Source organism: Podarcis tiliguerta (assembly GCF_965153285.1).
Source record: "Podarcis tiliguerta genome assembly, chromosome: 1".
Taxonomy (NCBI): domain Eukaryota; kingdom Metazoa; phylum Chordata; class Lepidosauria; order Squamata; family Lacertidae; genus Podarcis; species Podarcis tiliguerta.
Window position 1 is genome coordinate 103,536,630 of NC_139534.1, and position 21,297 is coordinate 103,557,926.

The following is a 21,297-nucleotide window of genomic DNA, read 5'->3' on the forward strand; positions in this document are numbered from 1 at the left end:
CTAAGGAGTAAACCCTACACAAATCTGGAGTTGAATCCCTAATATGGTTGGATGGCATGTTGTAGATCTCCTCCTGGCAACTCCTGCAGCCAAGCAAGTGTCAAAAGTATTGCTCTGCTTTCCTTTGGACTGCACCAGTGAGGCCGAGAGGGGAGTATTGTTGTCTGGTTAGCCAAAGACCTCCATACACAGTGCCCAGGCTTGAGCCCTGGGAAGGTCATTTGGGTGCTGCTAATGCAGCAGTCTGACTTCACGCCCACCCACCCCCCACCCCAGAAGTGCACTCCATTGTCTCTTGAGACAGACGGATGCCAACAAATTTTCCCCAGTTGGTTTTATCTTCCCCAGTGAAGAGAAAAGCAGCTGCCAGGTGATGGGTGAGGGACAAAGGAACCTGATGGAGCTGCTGGACTTTCAGTAAAGCCAATGCAGTGTCTCTGCTTCCCATCTCTCTCTTTCTCCTGCAACATCCCTTCAAATGAGTTTAGAATTCATCCAGCCCTAAACCTGTGTCCCTATGCCTTCCAGGCACACTGGACCAAAAGAGATAGTAAAATTATTTCCCATGGATTAGGTATTTCACTTTAGGATAGGACACTGATGTCGGGCAGTAAGACCAATCTGGGTGGATAGAATACACATAGGTATTGATCAGCCAAGGGGAAGCAAAGTTCACATTCCCTCCTGGCTAGTATCACAGCTATCTAGAATATCTTTAAGTGTTACATCCATAACAGCGATAGAGCTAAGGGACTAGATCACATGAGGGTGAGTTAAAATGGACAATGTTTAGATTTAGGCAGGGAATCTGTGGCTCAAATGCACTTCAAGTTAGGCAAATCCTTTGAGAAAAAGGCCAATGTGTTGGTGACAAGAATAGACATACTGTTCCCAGAGTCAATGATGCTAGGTAACTTTCTTTTTCTTGCACTTTAGTGCTGAGACCCATCTCAAGGGCTAGATGAAAACATTTGGGAGTATGTAGTTTGAGCTCAATTGAGGTCCTTTTGCTCAAACTTAGACTAGTCAGCAACAGCCTGCCAAGTGTGTTTGTGAGTTCTGCTAGGGGGAAACGGTATAAGAGTGTTTACATATAAGAATACGTTTTTTGTTTATTAAATGATTATGATCAAATTCAGCTATTGCATATAGACATCGGCTTACAAATGCAACCATCTGTTCTATACATAAAAACTTTATTATTAAAAAGCAAATATATTTGTTCTCAAGGAAACAAAGCTAAAACTGAGTATTACCAGATTTATTACAATTATGGTGTGTACTGTGTAATACTGCTTCAACAAGAATCATAACCTGCATAATTTATAACAAAACAGAAGCAGAACAAAAAAACAAGCACCACACAATGTCATAACATTATATGGCTATAATAAAATAAGCATACTTTACTTATGGAAATAGGCAGCAGTATGTTTTTGTTTATGGTACTATAACTATGTGTTTTTCCCTGTGTAGACACTGTAGACAGGTGTAGGACATCAATTTTTCTTCTCTGTTTTGAAAACACCCAGATTTGATATTGTTTTAATCAAGTGTAGTAATTACAGGCTTTGCCAGATATTATCCAAATGATTGTCAAATTATAAACTTTGGATAACAATTGACAATTTTGTTTCAATTTTGCTTGTTAAACTTCACTTAGAAAATATAGAAAAGATTTCCTAACAAAAAACCAAACAGAAATGAACACTTACTAAACCATCAACATACAACTGATTGCAGAAAATAAATATTTTTCGATTTCAAGAAATTGGATTTATAGCATTTTATAGTCAGTTTCTTTGTTCTTTTCTAGCCAAGAGGAATAAACATGAATATGCCAGAAGGCAAATCATGAAAGCCCATTGCTGACAATAGACTTCTTTTTACAACATTTAGTGTTTCTGCAGTGCAAGCCAGAATAATAATTTCGGCTGTTCAAATATAAAAGATAGTACAAAGTTGTAATCAATGGACTAAGACAAATTACAGTATCATGGAAACCAAAAAAGCTCCCCCCCCCCCCAATTATATCCCAGTTTGGTTTACTTTTCCAAACTGTAGTTTGTACTTAGGCCTTTGATATGCTGTTTTTCTGAAAACTACACTAATTTAAGATGTAGTTAGGCAGCTTGCAACACATCAGAGCATTTGTTTTACAAGTACATCAAATGGAAAATAAAGCTGAAATGTTGATTCAGCTAATCAACATCTGTTGCACCCCACACTTAGGCAGCACTTGATACAGCAAGTTTCTTCAAATGATCCATGAAAACCTGCAAACTGACATCGTCTGTGAGAATGGGTGCTCCAGATTCCTATAAGAAAAGGGAAAGCATTAGAAAATATGCCGAATTCATTAAGCAAAGCCAAAATATTCCATGAGAACATGTACTATGAAAATCAGTAAGTCTAAGCACTGTAATTAAGTAACCAATATACCTCCACATTTCCCTTTGCTAGACAATTAACAGCTGTTCCAATAGGGGCAACGGCAATCGCAAGGAGGAAAAATGGGCGATCAATGGCTTCTCCTAACTGGCAACTGTCCCCTCAGCAAATATAGAGAAGACAGGCAGCAGAAAGGAACAAAGAAATAAGAAAGAACGCAGAGAAGGTTCAAGGCACAAGAGGAGCAGAAAAAGCAAGAAGAGAAAGACAGGATTTTATTTCTTTTTTACGAAGTAGAGAAAAGTTGACAAGAGAAGCAAAGCGCAGTAAACATGCACACAGAGGAACCGCAGGAAAGAAAGGGGAAATATTGAAAGGGGAAAAACAGTTAACTGACAGGAACAGAGAGAGTCGGGAAGAATGAGCTGTTTCACCAAGACAGGAGAGAAAAAACTGAGGGGATTCACTCCAGTTCTGCTCTCCTGCCTTCCTCATAGCTTGTGATCATTACCCAACCCAGTTAATCCTTCCTTATCCCACTGAAAAACAACTTCTGAACCTGGTGTTTAGCTGGAATGTAGGAATCTGCCACATAGCAACTCAGATACAGTCGTACCTTGGTTGGCGAATGCCTTGGAACTCCTATGTTTCGGCTCCCAATCAACTGAAAACCAGAAGTGAGTGCTCCATTTTTCGAATGATTTTCAGAAGCTGAACGTCCAGTGAGGCTTCTGTGGCTTCTGATTGGCTGCAGGATGCTCCTGCAGCCAATCAGAAGCCACGCCTTGGTTTTCGAATGGTTTGGGGAGTCAAATGGACTCCCAGAATGCATTTTGTTCAAAAACCAAGGTACGACTGTAATTGGCCCACCTTCCTCAATATTGTCTGCACTGTATAGTCTACATTGTCTACGATGAGTAATAGTGATTCTCCAGGGTTTCAGAAGTATTTTCCTGCGACCTTTTGCATATTAAGCATGTGAACTACAGCCATAGTCCTAAACCCTCCATGAATCTGCTAACCTTTGTTTAAGTTCCAATGGTAATGAATTTCATACAATATAAGCTTTTAGGCTTTCTCCGCTATTCGGTTTCATCAACAAAACTGGCTTTAGTACATTTTCTACTGAGAACAATCTTCACCTCTACCTAATTTTTTTAAGGTCTTTGAATATTTTGTATCCTATCAAAACTCCCAGACGGAGAGAAACACATTGTTTCTAGGCCGCAAGAAATGCTTATTTTTAAGGGCAACAAAAAAGCAACATAGCATTTCCTTAATCTGAATGGCAACTTCTAAAAATACTGTATTGTTTTTGACATACAAGTTTTAATATTGGTAATTGCTCCCTATTTGATTAACTATCAAATTGTTTTATGAGAGTTAAAGCAGGAATGTATATTATGTACATTATGTATATTATCTTAGCCTTTTGGTTAATCCACCTGAAACTTACCTGACCCCAGGCATACATATTATTGTGGGTCTGAGAGGGATTCACTTTAGAAAGCAGAAAACGAGCCTTTAAACAAAAATAAGGAAAATAAAGTTATTCTAAATAATGTTTACACTCCAACAAGAATGACCATCATGTGACCTGCCATTTGCAGGCTGCCCTGAGGTGCCTGTTATATAGTCTGCATTTAGAGAATCATAGCTTTTATTTTTTTAAAAGCATTTAGCTTTTGTTAAGTATGAAATATTAAAAAGTGCTAAGGGAGCAGCAACAAGGAATAAATGTACACAGCCCTACCACGTATAGTTTGGCTTGAGAAGACTGAATGAAGGTGAGCTATGTTCTGGGAGCCTATGCAAACGATAGTAAGGGGGTTGCTGCTTGTCTTGTCTAAATCCCACCAGAAAATGGGGGGTGGGTTTGAATCATGAGCATCTAAAAGCAGCTTAAATCTTCAGCCAAGCACATGAGCCATCACATGCTCAGTATGCTAGGAGTCATAATTCATACCTCTTTCAACTACATGAAACTTGAAAGTTTATAATGCAAGTCCAATATTGATTTGGCCTGTCTTGCATTTAGCAAGATGATTCCATAAACCAGTGGTTTTCAATCAGTGTGCCATGGCACCCTGGGGTGCCTTGAATGATGGTCAGGGGTGCCGTGGGCAACACTGGCCTCTGTCCCTCTTTCCTTCCCTCTCTTCCTCTTGTGCCCTCTCATGTTTCTGCCTCCCAAAGGCTTGCACAGCTGTTTGTTGCAGCAGCTGTGGCTAAAAACTCCCCAGGCAAATGTTGCCTCTGGGGCTGGCCAGGGGGTGCTTCCCAGGCCCCTGTGGGGCAATGGGAGGAGGCACCTCTCTTTGGGGTGGAGAGGCAGCTCAGAGACCAGGGGCGGCAGCTGCAGCTTTCCAAAGGAGAGGCGAGGGGAGAGGAGGCTGAGGGAACACTCCACAAGGGAGGGTGTTTGAGAAAGGGTGAGAGGCTGCCAGCTCTGTAGGCAAGAGGTGACATAACTGGGCTCCTGAGCCCCACAGGGGTGCTGCAGAAAGAATGCAGTTGGTCAAGGGAGCTGTGGACCCCAAAAGATTGAAAACCTCTGCCATAAACTGAAGCAACGGTGCTTTACCTGACTGCCTCCGTGCTCTGTATCTATGTATCGTGGCATTGGAAATCTGGAATGAAGAATTTCCTGAGCATCATCTGATGGAGCCTGGAGCAAATGGCGGAAGTTTTCGTACTCTGGCATGTCCTGGTAGCCTGACTTGCGCCACTGAGCTATGGTCTATAGAGCATTAAACACACATTGTTTTATTCATCCAAACAAGTTTTATATAATCTAGTTTGAGCAGGAAGCTGTAAGAAATCTTAGGGAACAGGTCAGTTAATTAATGTTTTAGCAGAGATTTAATCACCAGAATTACACTATTGTAATTATATTTTTACCAAGAGCAAATAATAACTGTGATATTCCATTATGTTCTGAATAACAAATGCTCAATAGTTTCTCATTTTTCAAGCAGCAGCTCTGTCACAGCAATCATACATGACACCTAGTGCCATCATCCTCAGTGGAAGTATGCCGTAGTAAGTAGTCATAGAACTGCCTCCTTAGTGTTATTTGTTAACTGAAATACAAGAATGTATGTTTACTGACAATAGCAACTTCCGTAAATACAGCAGGTAGCGAACGTATTAGCTTTCAAGGCCTCAACTTATAAGGATTTTTGCACATAAGCACTTTCATAGAAAATTCAAGTACCATGATGGCCTTTGAGAAGCTACCAATATGGGCACGTGACAGAGCTCTACCCAAAAGGCTCTGCGATGGTCTCTGCAATGTAACAGTAAGGTTTCTGAGCCCTCCTCTTCCCAGAAGCAACTCCACATGACAAGCAGCTCCTAAAACTGGACAAAGCACAAGAAATGGCCTCCAATACAGAGCTACTGCCATGTGTGGGTGACAGCCACTAGTTTTAATAAGTATGCCCAAATAGTAGGATATGGAAGTCAAAATGTCTTGATCTTACCTCTCCATGATAAATAAGGATCTGGAAAAAGGTGTCCATGAGAAGAATGCGATCAGGCAGAATACTGCTGCTATCTAAAAGAACAGGCTAATATAAAAGGAGAAAAGTGTCTTAACTACATATACAAAAAAAAAGAAATCCATTTCTTAAAATTCAGCTTTCTCTGTTACATTTAGCAAGCCACATAACATGAGGAAGCAATTGCTCCCAAAATTTTCCTGTGCAAAACTGTTTTACATTTAATTTAAAGCATTAATTTAGTTTGAAATTATTTTCCCAACAATACACTAATGAGTCTTCTTCATTTTCAAGTTTTCTTTTTGCAGCTATTCATACACACTAGGTCATACACACCAGCATACCTCTGGGGGTCCATTGAAAGAATAGGCATATAGAATTGGCTGAACCATTATAAGGGACTGAGTCAGATCTTGCCGCATGAAATGATGGCGATAGTAGGAACTTTCATCAGGACTGTTGTTGAAGACTTGCAAAAAAGGAGATCTTCTTAAATGGAACATAAACTGCAAAATAAAACAAACCAGAAATTCCCCCAATGTTTCTTGTCCACAAACCCAGCTGCATCAACAGTAGCAATGTTTCTTTCCAAAAAGATTTGATACTGGTCTATGTCACTGAATTTAGTGACATCATTTAGCTTGTCTGGGACATAAAGAAAGACAACCTCCAAATTAGTAGGGTAACAATGCTGATAGCAAGGAAAAGACGAGATGTTACCTCTGTGGCCAACAAAATGATAGAAAATCACAGAAAAAATGTACTTCAATTTTGTCTGTTCATTGGACAGTAGTCTAATACAGTTGTGAAATGAGGTGTTTAGGGCTGCAAGTCCTGTGAAAATTGTTGACATTGCATGTAATTTACAACTTATGATTACTGAACTGTTATACTTGTATGTATGCTAGTGGTATAATATGCAGTTTTATGTTTTAAAAGCGCGCACACTGTTCTTGTAGGTGTTGTATACTTTTTCATTGTGGACCCAAATTGCCCTTGGTGATCTTTTTGCAGTTATGTTTTTTCACTGAAAAAGGAAAATTCTCAATGAAGGCATAATTTTTAAACATGAAAAATCATGTTATAGTTAATATCACACATAGATGTTTATATTTATAGCATGGTTTATATTTATATAAATGTTCTCAAGTGTTTAAATTTATGACAGTCTTGTGGCACATTTGATCCCAAAACTAGAATGATACAGTATTTTTTTAAAGTAGCGATTTAAAAGTCTAAGAAATTCAGAACAGCCAAAGTTAAAAGGCTTAGAATGAGAAATACTATTCAGTTTTATGTTTTACTACTTCACAAATCCCAAAATGCTAGCATGAAGCAGAGCTTTTTAAAAAACTGCAATCTAATCAAGGACACTTGGACATCTTACAATAAAGTGAATATAAGCATCATACTGGATATAGAATGTTCTCTATTTCAATTCATTCATTCATACTCACCTGTGGGTAAAGGGAAAAGGTTTCTGAAAATCTGAAGGAACTTGGATCATCCTTGTGATATTCTCCAAATTTCTGACACTGGATAAATTTTAAAAAGTCTTTTAAGTTTTCAGTTTGACACTTCAAATACTATCATGACATTTTCAGAAATATATACTTCTACTTTCACTACATTACAAAACAACCTAACTTCACCGAAGTAGCATGGGGAGGCTTCTAAAATTCTGTTCAAGAGTGTCAAGTACATAGTTACCAAACATAGATCCCAGAATGAAATCTAACCAAAATGCTTCATTCAATACCAAATGTTTAAGACCCACAGATTTTGTGGAAACATTCACATCAACTTTAACAGTTAGCAACAAGCTCAATGTTTGTATATTATTTTTCGGCTCTCAAAAGAGGGAGGAATACAACTGAGGCTTCCAGACAATTAAGTTTTACTTGAGCAGTATATCGATTGAGAAAAAAACATGACTTTAAAAATTGTGGAGTGAAGCTTTGAAATGCAAGAGTTAGAGGTAATTATGACAAGCAAAACCTTTGGCTTATTTATGTTGGCACTGTATAGTAGATCCACTGTGAAAAGCCTTCTTTATCATTCTTCTAATATCTTTCAACAAGTTCCTTTGCAACTTTATACACTGTATATAAGCCAGCCAAATTTACATCTAGCACCAGAAGCACATAAAACTATTCAAAATATACATTTCTCAAAATGTAACTATGTATCAGATTGCCGTCTTAGGAACAAACTAGATGCGGCATCATTCACACAATCATCAGTTGCACAAATGTTTGTTGGTTTTTTAAAGTAAATAATAGGAGCAGTAGCCCATTCTGGATCAGGACCTCTACATCTGCTATTTGCACTGGGGGCAGAGAAGGCAGATACAAGACCCAGGCCTGGTCCTATTCTCTCCCTAAATGCAATCTCAGATGGGAGGAGGAATCAATATTTTCAAACATTTGTAATGCCTTACCAGTCTAATGAGCTGTCTGTCCAACCACCTAAGAACATCGGGTCCTTCCTCTGTCTCAGCCCTGTACACTGCCAGCCTGGCCATAAGAATGGCAGCCGCCTCCTGGTCAAAAGAAGCAGCGATGTTTTGAATCTGTGTCTGAGCATCAGCCCAACTGCAAAAGAATAGCATTTGTTTACCACACAGGTCATCAGAGAGAAGCAAAAACGTATCAGTTTAATAACGAACAGCTCCAATCCGTGTTGCTCCTCCAAATCAAAACAAAGCTCCCTTATGCAATTAAGAGAAACATAAAATATGCAGGAAGCTCACTATGTAGCAAATACAACAATTCCTCTAGAGCCAATTTAGACATTATGCCAGAAGCAGGCCTTGCAGAATCATCAGCAATTCATGATCCCCTGAAGGAAAGGCTATCATATAGCTCTCTGCACACCATGCTCTGAATCATAATCACACCCAACCCACCTCCATGGTTGCTAATGTGATCATGAATTTGTGGAGGTGTAGGAAACTGCAATGATTAGGTGTACAGTTCAATTGGCACTGGCTGCCAATCTGCAATCAGGCTAAGTTCAAGGTGCTGGTTAATAATAATAATAATAATTTATTATTTATACCCCGCCCATCTGGCTGGGTTTCCCCAGCCACTCTGGGCGGCTTCCATAGAAACAAAAAATACGGTAAAATATCACAGATTAAAAACTTCCCTGAACAGAGCTGCCTTAAGATGTCTTCTAAATGTCAGGTAGTTATTTATCGCTTTGACATCTGCTGGGAGGGCATTCCACAGGGCGGGCGCCACTACCGAGAAGGCCCTCTGCCTGGTTCCCTGTAGCTTTGCTTCTCGCAATGAGGGAACCGCCAGAAGGCCCTCGGAGCTGGACCTCAGTGTCCGGGCAGAACGATGGGGGTGGAGACGCTCCTTCAGGTATACTGGGCCGAGGCCGTTTAGGGCTTTAAAGGTCAACACCAACACTTTGAATTGTGCTCGGAAACGTACTGGGAGCCAATGTAGGTCTTTCAAGACCGGTGTTATGTGGTCTCGGCGGCCGCCCCCAGTCACCAGTCTAGCTGCCGCATTCTGGATTAGTTGTAGTTTCCGAGTCACCTTCAAAGGTAGCCCCACGTAGAGCGCATTGCAGTAGTCCAAGCGGGAGATAACCAGAGCATGCACCACTCTGGCGAGACAGTCCGCGGGCAGGTAGGGTCTCAGCCTGCGTACCAGGTAGAGTTGGTAGACAGCTGCCCTGGATACAGAATTGACCTGCGCCTCCATGGACAGCTGTGAGTCCAAAATGACTCCAAGGCTGCACACCTGGTCCTTCAGGGGCACAGTTACCCTATTCAGGACCAGGGAGTCCTCCACACCAGCCCGCCCCCTGTCCCCCAAAAACAGTACTTCTGTCTTGTCAGGATTCAACTTCAATCCATTATGGTTCTGCCATATAAACCCCTATATAACTTGGGATCCAGCTACCTAAAATAATATCTCACCCTTTATATACTCAATCAATCACTGCGCATTCTGCAGTGAGGGCTTCCTGCATATACTATCTCATCAGGAGGTACTTCTCCATATAGAAATGGGGCCTTTAGTGTTGTTGCACCCACTCTTTGGAATTCCCTCCTATTAAATAATAGACAAGCACAGTCTCGTTTGCCTTTTCAGCACCTACTGAAAAGCTTCCTTTTCCAAAAAGGCTTTTAAGTGGAGAGTTCTTTCCCAGACCTCATCTGTACTGGATTTAAGATGTTTTCATTGTTTCTTGTTTATGTGTCTGCTGTCCTGGGATTCTTCTGAATAAATAAATATTGGCAGATTAACAAAAATCAGGTGCTCTGCTATGCTTTCCACTGTACATACACTGTACATACATAAGCTCTACCTTTTAAGCAAAATACTGTTTGTTAAACAGTGTTTATACCACACAAATTTCTAGAATAGCACATCAGAACTTAAGGCTTACTTTCTGGCAACAGTGGTCACTCTGATTCGTCTCTGTCCACTCGAATGCTGGTACTGAGTCACAAACTGGATTGCACCTCGCCCACCCTGAGGAATTGGAGCATTGTGCTGTTTCGAAAGGTAAATGGTGAAGAGATTAAATTGAACAGAATCACAGGAAAGTTGTGTAGCATGATCACCACATCACTGCCACTGTCAATTCTATAATTAGAGGTGATTTGACAGAAGCTACTTTAATAAGTACAATATGCTGTACAAATATGAAAAAATTAAGTCAGTAAGCTTACTGCCTATATTTAGCTACAATTTAATTCAACACTGGAGCAGCTTCCAAAACAGAGTGCTTTAAGTAGAGAAAATACTATAGGAGATGTACAAATCAGAAGGCAAGACAGGAGCACGGTAGATGAGACAAGATAATACAATGTAATATGTATATAGCTACTTGGAGCAACCAAGTGCTTCACAACCTCAGCATTTCTTACAAACAGCCCTATAAGGTAGACAAGTATTACTACTCTCATATTGTAGATGTGGGCTGAAGGCAGGCAAACTACTAAGGCTGCCCACCAAGTTCATTACACAGGTGAGAACTAAACCAGGGACTTCCTGGTTTGTTGCTTAGCGCCTTATGGTATTACAAGCTACAGCAAGTCTCAAAAAATGTTCCTAATTAAAATGGGGGAAACTATAATTTGCTTTCTCCCCTCCCCAAGTGATGAAACACCCAAGGAGGCCCTATCACATAATTCTTGAAAGAAACTACTTTTGTAGACCACATCAGCTACCTCCCCAAAGCTCCAATTAAAATGGGGAGGAGGAAGTGGAAACTGTGCTTTTTCAACCACCTACCTCCTACACAATCAGTAAAAATATTTAAATATGCGCATGTACTCTAAAAAAATTATCTTACCTGATTAACCACCTCAAAATACAATCCTAGGGTTGTGGTAGGATTAAGTCCACAAATCTTCCACTGACATGTACCTCCTGTTCCTATCTCCTGCAAAAATAGAACAAATAATTTTCAGCAAAAGTTACATTTGCTATACACAGCAAATTGTAGGATTTGGGAAAACGTACAGCTGTTTTCAATGGTTCCTATCCCAGTTACTTAGATACAGCAAAATTATATCTTTGTTATAAATGCTTCACTTCTCCCCTCTACTAAGATAACAATTAACATGTTGTTAACATTTTACTGTAACAAGAATTTCCACAGACTCGAGTATACCGTATTTTTCGCACCATAGGACGCACTTTTCCCGTCTTAAAAACTAAGGGGAAAAGTCTGTGCGTCCTATGGAGCGAATGCAGGGAGGAGGCAGGCAGGAAAAGCCCCCAAGAGCCCCACACAAGCTTCGCACAGCTCTTGCGGGCTTTTCCCCAAGAGGGAGAAGGGACTGACACCGCCAGTCAGCCCCTTCTCCCTCCTCTAGAAAAGCCTTGCACAACCTCTCCAGCCGCGGGAGGCTTCGCAAGGCTAAAGAGGAAGCCAGGGCAGGGAGCGCGATCTATCCCGTTCGCTGCCCTGGCTCCCTCTTTAGACTTGCGCGCCTCTCCAGCGGGGGTGGGGTGGGGGGGTGGGGGAGGCTTCGGAAGGCTAAAGAGGAAGCCAGGGCAGGGAGTGCGATCCATCCCATTCGCTGCCCTGGCTCCCTCTTTCGACTTGCGCGCCTCTCCAGCGGGGGTGGGGTGGGGGGGGAGGCTTCTCAAGTCTAAAGAAAAAGCCAGGGCAGGGAGCGTAATCCATCCTGTTCGCTGCCCTGGCTCCCTCTTTCGACTTGCGCGCCTCTCCAGCGGGGGTGGGGTGGGGGGTGGGGGAGGCTTCAAGTCTAAAGAGGAAGCCAGGGCAGGGAGCGCGATCTATCCCGTTCGCTGCCCTGGCTCCCTCTTTAGACTTGCGCGCCTCTCCAGCGGGGGTGGGGTGGGGGGTGGGGGAGGCTTCAAGTCTAAAGAGGAAGCCAGGGCAGGGAGCGCGATCCATCCCGTTCGCTGCCCTGGCTCCCTCTTTAGACTTGCGCGCCTCTCCAGCGGGGGTGGGGGGGGGGGAGGCTTCTCAAGTCTAAAGAAAAAGCCAGGGCAGGGAGCGTGATCCATCCCGTTCGCTGCCCTGGCTCCCTCTTTCGACTTGCGCGCCTCTCCAGCGGGGGTGGGGTGGGGGGGGAGGCTTCTCAAGTCTAAAGAAAAAGCCAGGGCAGGGAGCGTGATCCATCCCGTTCGCTGCCCTGGCTCCCTCTTTAGACTTGCGTGCCTCTCCAGCCGCAAGAGATCTACCAGAGGTAGATCTTAACCCTTGCCTCACCTGGGAGCTTCTCTGGGCAGGAATTCCCTCAGCTTAAGTGGGGTGGGGGAAGTGTGGCAAGTAGGGGGGTACCTACCTAGACACTGAAGCTACATGTCTCTCAGATGAAAATTGGGAGTGGGCATTGTGTGAAGTGGCTGTGGATCTCCTGCTGCAGAACTGTAGTATAGAGTTGGGAGGGCCACCCGAGGGTCATCTAGCCCAGCCCCCTCACAATGTAGGAATCACAGCTAAAGAACGCCAGGCAGATGGTCCCCCAACCGCTGCTTAAAAGCCTCCAGTGGTGGAGACCCCAAACACCTTCCGAGGTCATAGAATTGCAGGGTTGGAAGGGAACCCTAGGTGTCATCTAGTCCAGCCCCGGTGGACAGCGGGCGCAATCCATCCTGTTGCGCAAGACTAAAGATGCTGCACAAGGCTAAAGAGGAAGCCAGGGCAGCGAGTGGGATGGATCGCGCTCACTGCCTTGTCTTCTTCTTTAGCCACGCTGGAGAGGTTTAGCTCCTGGCTGGAGAGGTTGCGTAGCTATGGATCACGCGCACTGTCTTGGCTTCTTTGCTCTTTGGGGCTGGTGGGGGAACCCGGGCTTCCCCCGCAGCCCCGAGAAGCTCTGGGAGAAGCAGACAGGCTGCGCACAGCCTGTCCGTTGCTCTTTGGGGCTGGGGGGGGGATAATATTTTTTTCCTTGATTTCCCCCTCTAAAAACTAGGTGCGTCCTGTGGTCCGGTGCGTCCAATAGAGCGAAAAATACGGTACTTTGGCTGCGTGAAGGAAATAATGCCACCTTATGCTAGTGGAGAAAGCCCAACGAAACAATGAGTCACTATACTTGCACTAAGCAAGACATTAATGGTACACATCCAAAGAACAACAGGATTAGTAGGATAAATAGTGAAGTTTATTTGTGTGTATATATATACACACATATATAGTGAGCACTGTTGAACCCAGGAGGCACCACAAGAGGTACAATACATGAATAAATAAGCCTATATGTAAGGTGCTTATCGCTACCTAGAGCTTTCTACTCCTCAACAATATATTCACTACTTTGGAAACTGAGTGGCTAGTGAAATAAACACACACACACGGAAGGATTCTGCTAATGAGTCCTGTCAGTGGAAGCCCTGCACAAGGACTTCTCCTTGTACAACAGGGCTTTTCCTTCACATCACCCTGCGCAAACACGAAATTGTCTCTAGGGGAATTGGGAGAACCCCTAGAATGGCATGTAGGGGGTGAGGAGGGGGATTGTTCCTACAGGCAAGCCAAAATGCTTTCCCTGTCAGAACAATCACCTTAGTGTGACATTGAATTACTCACACACAGAGTGGTATAGTGTAATTGCAATATGATTCCCACTAATGCTTAGTCACATCAGAAAAAGCTGGATCTACTGCATTTTTATGTAACAGGTGTAAGGGTTGGATTAAAACGCTATCAACTATTTTAAACCATCTGACAGTCAAACAACTCACTGCTCACCCAGCCTGAAGAACAAAAAGTCAAAACTTTTGTAAAATCATGCCTTTGAAAATGACAACATGCTAATAGGATTTTACATAAGATTTTACTACATAATTTCCATAGCGTTTTATGTGTGAAAAGTGAAAAAGGCACAGATTGTATAAGTGATTTATAGGTTAATCAACTTACATTTTCTGATACGCAGGGTCCTTTAGAATTGAGAGATACACAAGGTCCAATAGCTCCAGATATCTTTATTTCTCTTGAAGTCTACACAGATTAAAGAGCAAAATAAAATAAGAACAAATGATTGTTCCTGCAGAATGTAGGATAATCTTTCCTCTTGGCAGTCTGAGCTTATAAATCTCCTTTACTGGTAAACAGCAGTGTTAACAGAGGTCTGAAGAGTCATTTGATTCAGAATGGAGCAGAAACTAGACAGCTTTTCTTTTAGTAAAAATGGTTTCTATGAGGCTGCACTGTGGGTAAGTATGTAGAGAACTGCAGCCTGGATCAACTAAAAGTACTCCTTGCACTAAAAAGACTTATGAGACTTCATTCCTCTAGTTTGTAGAAGCCTATACACTTTAACTTTACATCTCCTTTACAGGTCCAATCTAGAACAAGCATTGGTGGCAGAGATGACGAATCATATCTCAGAACAGGCACCTGACCCAGAGTACCCTCAAAGTTCCTTAGAGTCCCATAGTTCCATACAGGTGAACATATGGAGTCGATTTATAAAAACGCCATCCAGCTCAGTATTGTCTAGTCTGACTTTTCACGGCAACATCCTTGGTGAAGATACTGGGTCAAGGACCTTCCATGTGCACACCATGTGCACTACCACTAAGCAACAGCCCCTTCCCAGATATATATTTTTTCATCAGCAGCATATTCATATGACCAGCAGGATATGGACAAATCACCATCCCATCCCCTGGATCTCATGCCCTGCTGCCCACGTTCCATACTGGCAAGAAGAAATGTTATAGGAATTGCACCTTTATGCAACAGAGAAATATTTCTGTCGACGATTCAGTATGTATTGTGAGTGGAATCTAAATATCATGTCAACAGATTACAAGATGTTAGAGTGAGCTGTGTCTGCAAAGGTACAGGAAAGATACCCAGTTGCATATCTTGTAAGTCAAGGGAAGGAATTCATAACAGTTTTGCCAAGCAATGAATGCTGGATCACAGCCACACTCAATTCCAGTGTTTATTTTCACAGTAAAATAAAATACTACGACCCCAACGCTAAAGGTTTAAAGTAAAACGCTGACTGAATAATTGTTACTAGCAATAATAATACCTTAGTGCAATAGTTTAATTAGTTGTAAACAAACGCGATGGAATAACAACACAAGACCTTTAAAAATAATTATAGTAAAATTCCAAATCTTACTTTGATTTCTAAGGTACCTCCGAATCCCATCTTGAATTGCCCCTGTGCATCTTTGGTAAACACACGCTGAAAGGTTTGTTTGAACAGGGATGTATTGAAAGAGTCTCCCATTACCATGTAACCCCTGCATGGGGGGGAAATGAATAATTAAGTCAAACAATATATGAAAAATGCGAAAGAGCAGTTATAATGGAATCTGGAACTGATCTAAGTCATCACACTCTAGGCTGCTACCACAAGTTCACCTGTGAAGATTTCTGCTCCACTCCTGCCATCCCATATTTCATTGTGATATTACAGATCTATATGCCATGTATAAAAGGCACTCATGGAAGCACTGCAGTATTAGTTTATATGCATCAGCTTCCCCACCCCACCCACAGCTCATCCCTGAAGAGGCATAATGTAGTAATAAAGCATGGAAAGCAGCACTGAGGGCCCAGTGGCTATCCCTAAACAATTTATTTCACAAACAGACCATTTTAAACATATCGATGTAGCTCCCGAGAAGAGCTGGCAGAATTTGAATAGGTCTGCTTCAAGTAAGATATCACCCATTGATTTTGCGGGGTGTGCCTTTCATGCTTGCAGCACACCATGGTGTAGATTATGGATGTTAGGGAAAGAGAAGAAAGAAAACATTGGTGCTTGACAAAGGACAGGAGGTTAGATTTGATTTGATGATACTTTCCAGCACTATCATCTTACAATGGTGCTTCTGTGCAGCAGCATTTAACTTTCTCAGTAGAGAGAAAAATCTTCCTTTAAGATTACTCCCCAGAATAGTATTATGCTCAGAATTAATAGCCGTGTGATACAAAATATTTAAACAGGAGAAAGGAATATATTGCAATTAAGAGTACTAGTCAAAGAGTATTGCTTTCTAACGTGAAAACTCATTTTAATCTATATTTTCATGATTGAAAAAGATTAATTGTAGTGACAACTTTGCTCACACAGACACAATCATGCAAACATATGCAACTCCACTTGACTTCCAATATATAGCTTTTCTCTTAATTACAAAAAGACACTGTTTCTGCATATAGCCTCTTTTACGTTACTGTAAAATGTAAGACATACCCAGTGTAGTTAGGGCAGCACTTCATCTCCAGAAGACCAGTCTGATCTAGTGCACATGCGTAAATGTCAATAACGTGACCGGTTGTAGCAGCGTGATTTGCCAAAGCTTCAAAATGCTAGAGACGCAAATGTAAACATAACTTTTACTAAACAATGCAGGTCAAAATTACCACATTTTACATTAAAGCTTCAAATATTCTTCTGAAGTTGAAGTGTATTTGCCAAATTATATTCTTCTCAGATGCTATACAAGACTAGATCAGTATTTAAAACAGAAATATGTTTTAATTCATAATTATTCTGATTTTATATAAGCCAAAATAGCTACCTTTATTTTAGGGCTGGGGGGGGGGCATTCCGGACAACAGATGCAGTTTGAACAAGATGAAGCCGAACTGCATCAAGGAGCAGCCCCAAGCCCTATATCTGATATTTTAGGGGGAATGTTGTGACCTCATCTAGAATGTAACACTTTTTCCTAGTTCAGCTTCCCATCCATCACCAATCTTATCTGGATTAAACTTTATTCCATTGGCATGATGGCTGTCACTACACTGTGGTTTTGAAGGGAAGGAAGACATATAATCACACAGCAGTTTCAAGGGCTGCTACATCAAGTATTGGACGGGTGGAGAAGGAGAAGAGTTTGGATTTGATAGCCGCTTTGAGACTCCTTCGGGTAGTGATAAAGCAGGATAACATTCTCCTTTCCTCTCCTCCCCCACAACAAACACTCTGTGAGGTGAGTGGGGCTGAGAGGCTTCAGAGAAGTGTGACTGGCCCAAGGTCACCCAACAGCTGCATGTGGAGGAGCGGGGAATCAAACCTGGTTCACCAGATTATGAGTCCACCGTTCTTAACCACTACAATTACATGCTATTTCTTCCACAGTCCTATATGTTCCATTATGCTTATGACACCCTTTGTCAAGGCAAGCACACAAAATATACCTCCAAGGTTAATGGAAATGTACCACTTTGTTTTGGAGGGGTTTTAATTTTATAAAATATGCAGTCGCTGAATAAATTATGTACAGATCTCACATTACTTTACATATATTCCAAATAATTACAGGATTTAAAACTTTTGTGTTCTTACCTTAGTACCCTTTTTTACATATTTGGCATTGTCTTTTTCAATGTCATGCCAAGACCTTATAGGCACCTTAAGTTCATCTCCTACAACCATCCCAGGTCCCTGTGTAGCCGGTCCGCCAATAAACATCATTATACGGGCACCAGTGTTAGGAAAAGTACACTGTGGGATAATAAAAGTTTTTAAGACAGAAAGCAAAAAGATGTGCTTCAAAGACATATTGCGATGATATTCGGAACTGCTGATTGAGTTCTAAAATAGGTTGAACTGTGAATATGACACAAGGTTAATGCTGAGACCTAATTAAATAAGTATATTTAGTATTTGCACTATAGTACCTCACTTTTCTGTAACTGCAAAAAGAAACAGCTGAACCGGAAAAACTTCAGGAAAGTCTGTTTGCAATTGGGGGGAACAACCTTCAGCATTTTCCCAATTTCAAATCAAATTCACATTGCTTTAACTCATTCAGGTAACCCAGATAAGGGCAGCGAACTTTCAGATGCGCATAAATGAGAACTTGTTACCTCTAGCAGTCCTACAGCTATGGAAAGTGCCACTCCAGAAGACCGCAAAGGTCTTTTCCCTTGGGGAACAGGCCAAGGATCACGCTGCAGTTCATCCAAAAGATCGGTGAGATTCATGTCAATTTTCTGGACCGGCTGTAAGAACCTGGAGACAAGAAAAACATTAAGTTAAAAAGAAGTTTCCCTTGATTGCACAAGCTTTCAAACGATTCTAGACCATTTATATATTTGCAAAGTATTGACCTACAATTATAGTGTTTAAAATACAAATTAAATTTTGTTATAAATTTAATGTTACATGGGTGGTATCCAACTAAGTAATACTTGGAATAGACCTACCAAAATCAATAGACTTAAGGTAGTTCATGCTTGATGTCTCCCTGTGTTTTTATATTATGTTGGAAGCTACCCATTATCATGACAAACTTAAGCCCATTGATTTCAGTGCTTCTACCCCAAGTATGACTTAAGTTGGCAACTGATTTACTTTCATTGTGAGTCACCCAGAAAGCTTGTTACTGGGTGGCATGCATATAAATGAGTAAATAAATGAATGACTAGGATTTGGCACAAGCTAAGGTTTGCATCTTGAGTACACTTGCTTGGAAGAAAGAGAGTCGGGAACAGGGATTGACTTCAATATCTGGCATTTTAACATTTTTATTCATCTACTTATTATTATGCTTATAACCCACCTTTCCTCCAATGACTCATACTGCAAAATTACAAAGCAGGGCTTAGTGTAAAACAATTTGGTACATTTTTCTTCTTAATCAAAACAAATACCTGTTTGATGGTGGTGGCTGCTGAGCTTGAGGGCCACGACCCACTTGTGCAACATTCATTTTTGTAAGTCCTAACATTTCCTGTGAGTATATTTAACATAATAAAGTTGAATATAGTTACATATTCAGCATATAAACAGCAACAACATTTTAAAGAAAATTAAGGAATATTTCTTATTCGTTTACACCGAGTCTTTTTAATTAAAAAATCTCTTACTTTTTAAAAAAGTTTAGAAACATCTTTATAATGTTGGTTTTTTTCATTTTACACATTGAAAATGTTTGCTTAATTCCTTAACTGTTCAGTAAGGTACAGATTTTTTTACTTCCATCTTCAAAGACAGAGCAGCTGGAAATACCATTTTTAATATTAATTTTATATTTACCTGAAGCTGTTTTGCAGTCAGATCCTTTGTGCCTCTGAAGACATAACTTTTGTAAATCCCCTCACAGCCAAGCTCATGAACTTGCACCATTCTCCCAAAAGTAATAAGTCCAACCAAAGCAGTTGGAGGCAGGAGACTTAACGACATTTGCATGGATTCCTTCAAAGCTTGCAAGTCTTCATCTTCCATACACGTGTCAACAACATAAAGAAATATCAAAGGCATCTGAGGTCCGCGCTTTAAGAAAAAGTGAACAAGATTGCAGCATTAACGATACTGGGAAAAGTCAGAAACAGCCTTGTTGTAACGATCCCCAAACTATACCTGATCAAATGCTTTCTTGGGCATACTCATGCAAAACCGGCTTCAACATGGTTGTATCCATTTTATAGTCCTAAATAAAAACACATGAATCTCTCTAACACTATGCAAAGTGTAAGGCACTGATTTGGGCAGACATGCGTGTAGCAGATTCCTGTGTTATTTAAATCTGTTTTGCTATACAGTCATACCTTGGTTCTCAAATGGAATCCGTTGCAGAAGTCCGTTCGACTTCCAAAAACGGTTGAAAACCAAGGCACGGCTTCAGATTGGCTATAGGAGCTTCCTGCAGCCAATCGAAACCTGCAGAAGCCGCATTGGACCTTCGGCTCTGCAAACTGGAACACTCACTTCTGGGTTTGTGGCATTCAGGAGCCAAAATGTTTGAATCGCAAGGCGTTCCAGAACCAAGGTACGACTGTGTTGCTTAATACTCAGTTCAGTTGAAACAAATGTATAAGCTGAAGAACACCTGTGTTACCGGCTCCATGGTGGCCGAAACATATTTAGGATGTCACCCCTGAACTACCCGTGCTCCTTCTACTTCTGAGTTACATAGGTTTTAGGCTACACTAATTGTTCAGGAAAGTATGACTACAGTGGACTCTGAGGTAGAATCTACACATATATAAAAAATGCTGTGAAAACGCTTTTTAAAAAAATGTTTTAAAAAATATATTGAACTCACTTTCGCCATCAAGTGTCACATTTGTATATTGCACTATACAACACATCTAAAACGTTTTATTTGCCACTATATAGCTGAGTCCTTGTCCAAACTCCACATATTGGAGACCATCACAGTGGCAACTTTTCTGACCCAAGAATCCCAAAGATTTTAATCAAGGTATTTACCTGTACTACATATTCAATGCTAGAAAACTGAGGTAAGAGTTCTGCAGGCTGGTTCATCTCAGATATGCCTGCATATGTAGGAGGAAACTGCAGAAGAAAAGGGATCCAATCAAATGAAAAATTCAAAGAAAAAACACTTTGAAGCATACATTTCTATACCAGTCAGCCTTTCCTAACCTGGTGCCTTCCAGCTGCTTTAGAATATAACTCTCAATATCCCTGACATACGGCCACAATATGTGGGGCTGTTGAGAGTTGAAGTCCAAAATATCTGTAGAGCAACAAACTGGAAAGGGTTTACCTATACTAGTCTATTCCACCCCACCCCCACCCTTTACATGTTAATATTACTACCACTCATATCTCAATCTTAAAATGCATTCACCTGAAAGTTCTCTTACCTGATTTCTCTGGTAACAAAAATTGCAAGCCCATAGTTTTGCTCGGTAATCCACTTGGCTACAAAAATAAATTTTAAAGTGTTTTAATAGACAAATTATGAATGCAAGTCAGATACTTTGCGGTTTCATGCTTAAACATGAGCACAGGTAATACAGCATAGTATCTAACACTGTCGCTCAGCAAGAATGTGAAGGGAAGCAATTTTTGGCCATTCCCCTCCCCCAACACACACCTTAAATCTGTTCCTGATGTAGTGGAGGCTGGAGAGGCAGGGTAAGGATAGCTTAAAACTGCATCTTTCCCCATTCTTCCGACAGCTTTATTGTCAGGTCACTGAGACCGTTGGTCAATGGTCAACCC

At 41.2% G+C, this 21,297-nt stretch overlaps 1 protein-coding gene across 4 annotated transcripts in view; it reads right to left on the minus strand.

Moving 5' to 3' along the window:
• Positions 1-1,086: 1,086 nt before the first annotated feature.
• Positions 1,087-21,297, minus strand: part of SEC23A (SEC23 homolog A, COPII coat complex component) — a 28,190-nt gene continuing 7,979 nt past the window's right edge. For 2 of the 4 annotated variants that reach the window (XM_083452607.1, XM_083452608.1), the window contains exons 3-21: positions 20,937-20,994; positions 20,536-20,622; positions 19,360-19,596; positions 18,975-19,054; positions 18,189-18,333; positions 17,665-17,823; positions 16,567-16,682; positions 15,484-15,607; positions 14,265-14,345; positions 11,217-11,306; positions 10,305-10,411; positions 8,335-8,488; positions 7,352-7,429; positions 6,239-6,400; positions 5,877-5,963; positions 4,976-5,131; positions 3,848-3,913; positions 1,660-2,318; positions 1,087-1,608 (exon numbers count right to left, since the gene is read on the minus strand). In XM_083452607.1, the coding sequence (XP_083308733.1) occupies positions 2,229-2,318; positions 3,848-3,913; positions 4,976-5,131; positions 5,877-5,963; positions 6,239-6,400; positions 7,352-7,429; positions 8,335-8,488; positions 10,305-10,411; positions 11,217-11,306; positions 14,265-14,345; positions 15,484-15,607; positions 16,567-16,682; positions 17,665-17,823; positions 18,189-18,333; positions 18,975-19,054; positions 19,360-19,596; positions 20,536-20,622; positions 20,937-20,994 (2,077 nt within the window). In that variant the 3' untranslated portion in view covers positions 1,087-1,608; positions 1,660-2,228. Of the gene's footprint in view, positions 2,319-3,847; positions 3,914-4,975; positions 5,132-5,876; positions 5,964-6,238; positions 6,401-7,351; positions 7,430-8,334; positions 8,489-10,304; positions 10,412-11,216; positions 11,307-14,264; positions 14,346-15,483; positions 15,608-16,566; positions 16,683-17,664; positions 17,824-18,188; positions 18,334-18,974; positions 19,055-19,359; positions 19,597-20,535; positions 20,623-20,936; positions 20,995-21,297 lie in introns of all 4 variants that reach the window. The other 2 variants (XM_083452605.1, XM_083452606.1) reach the window with 1 other exon arrangement.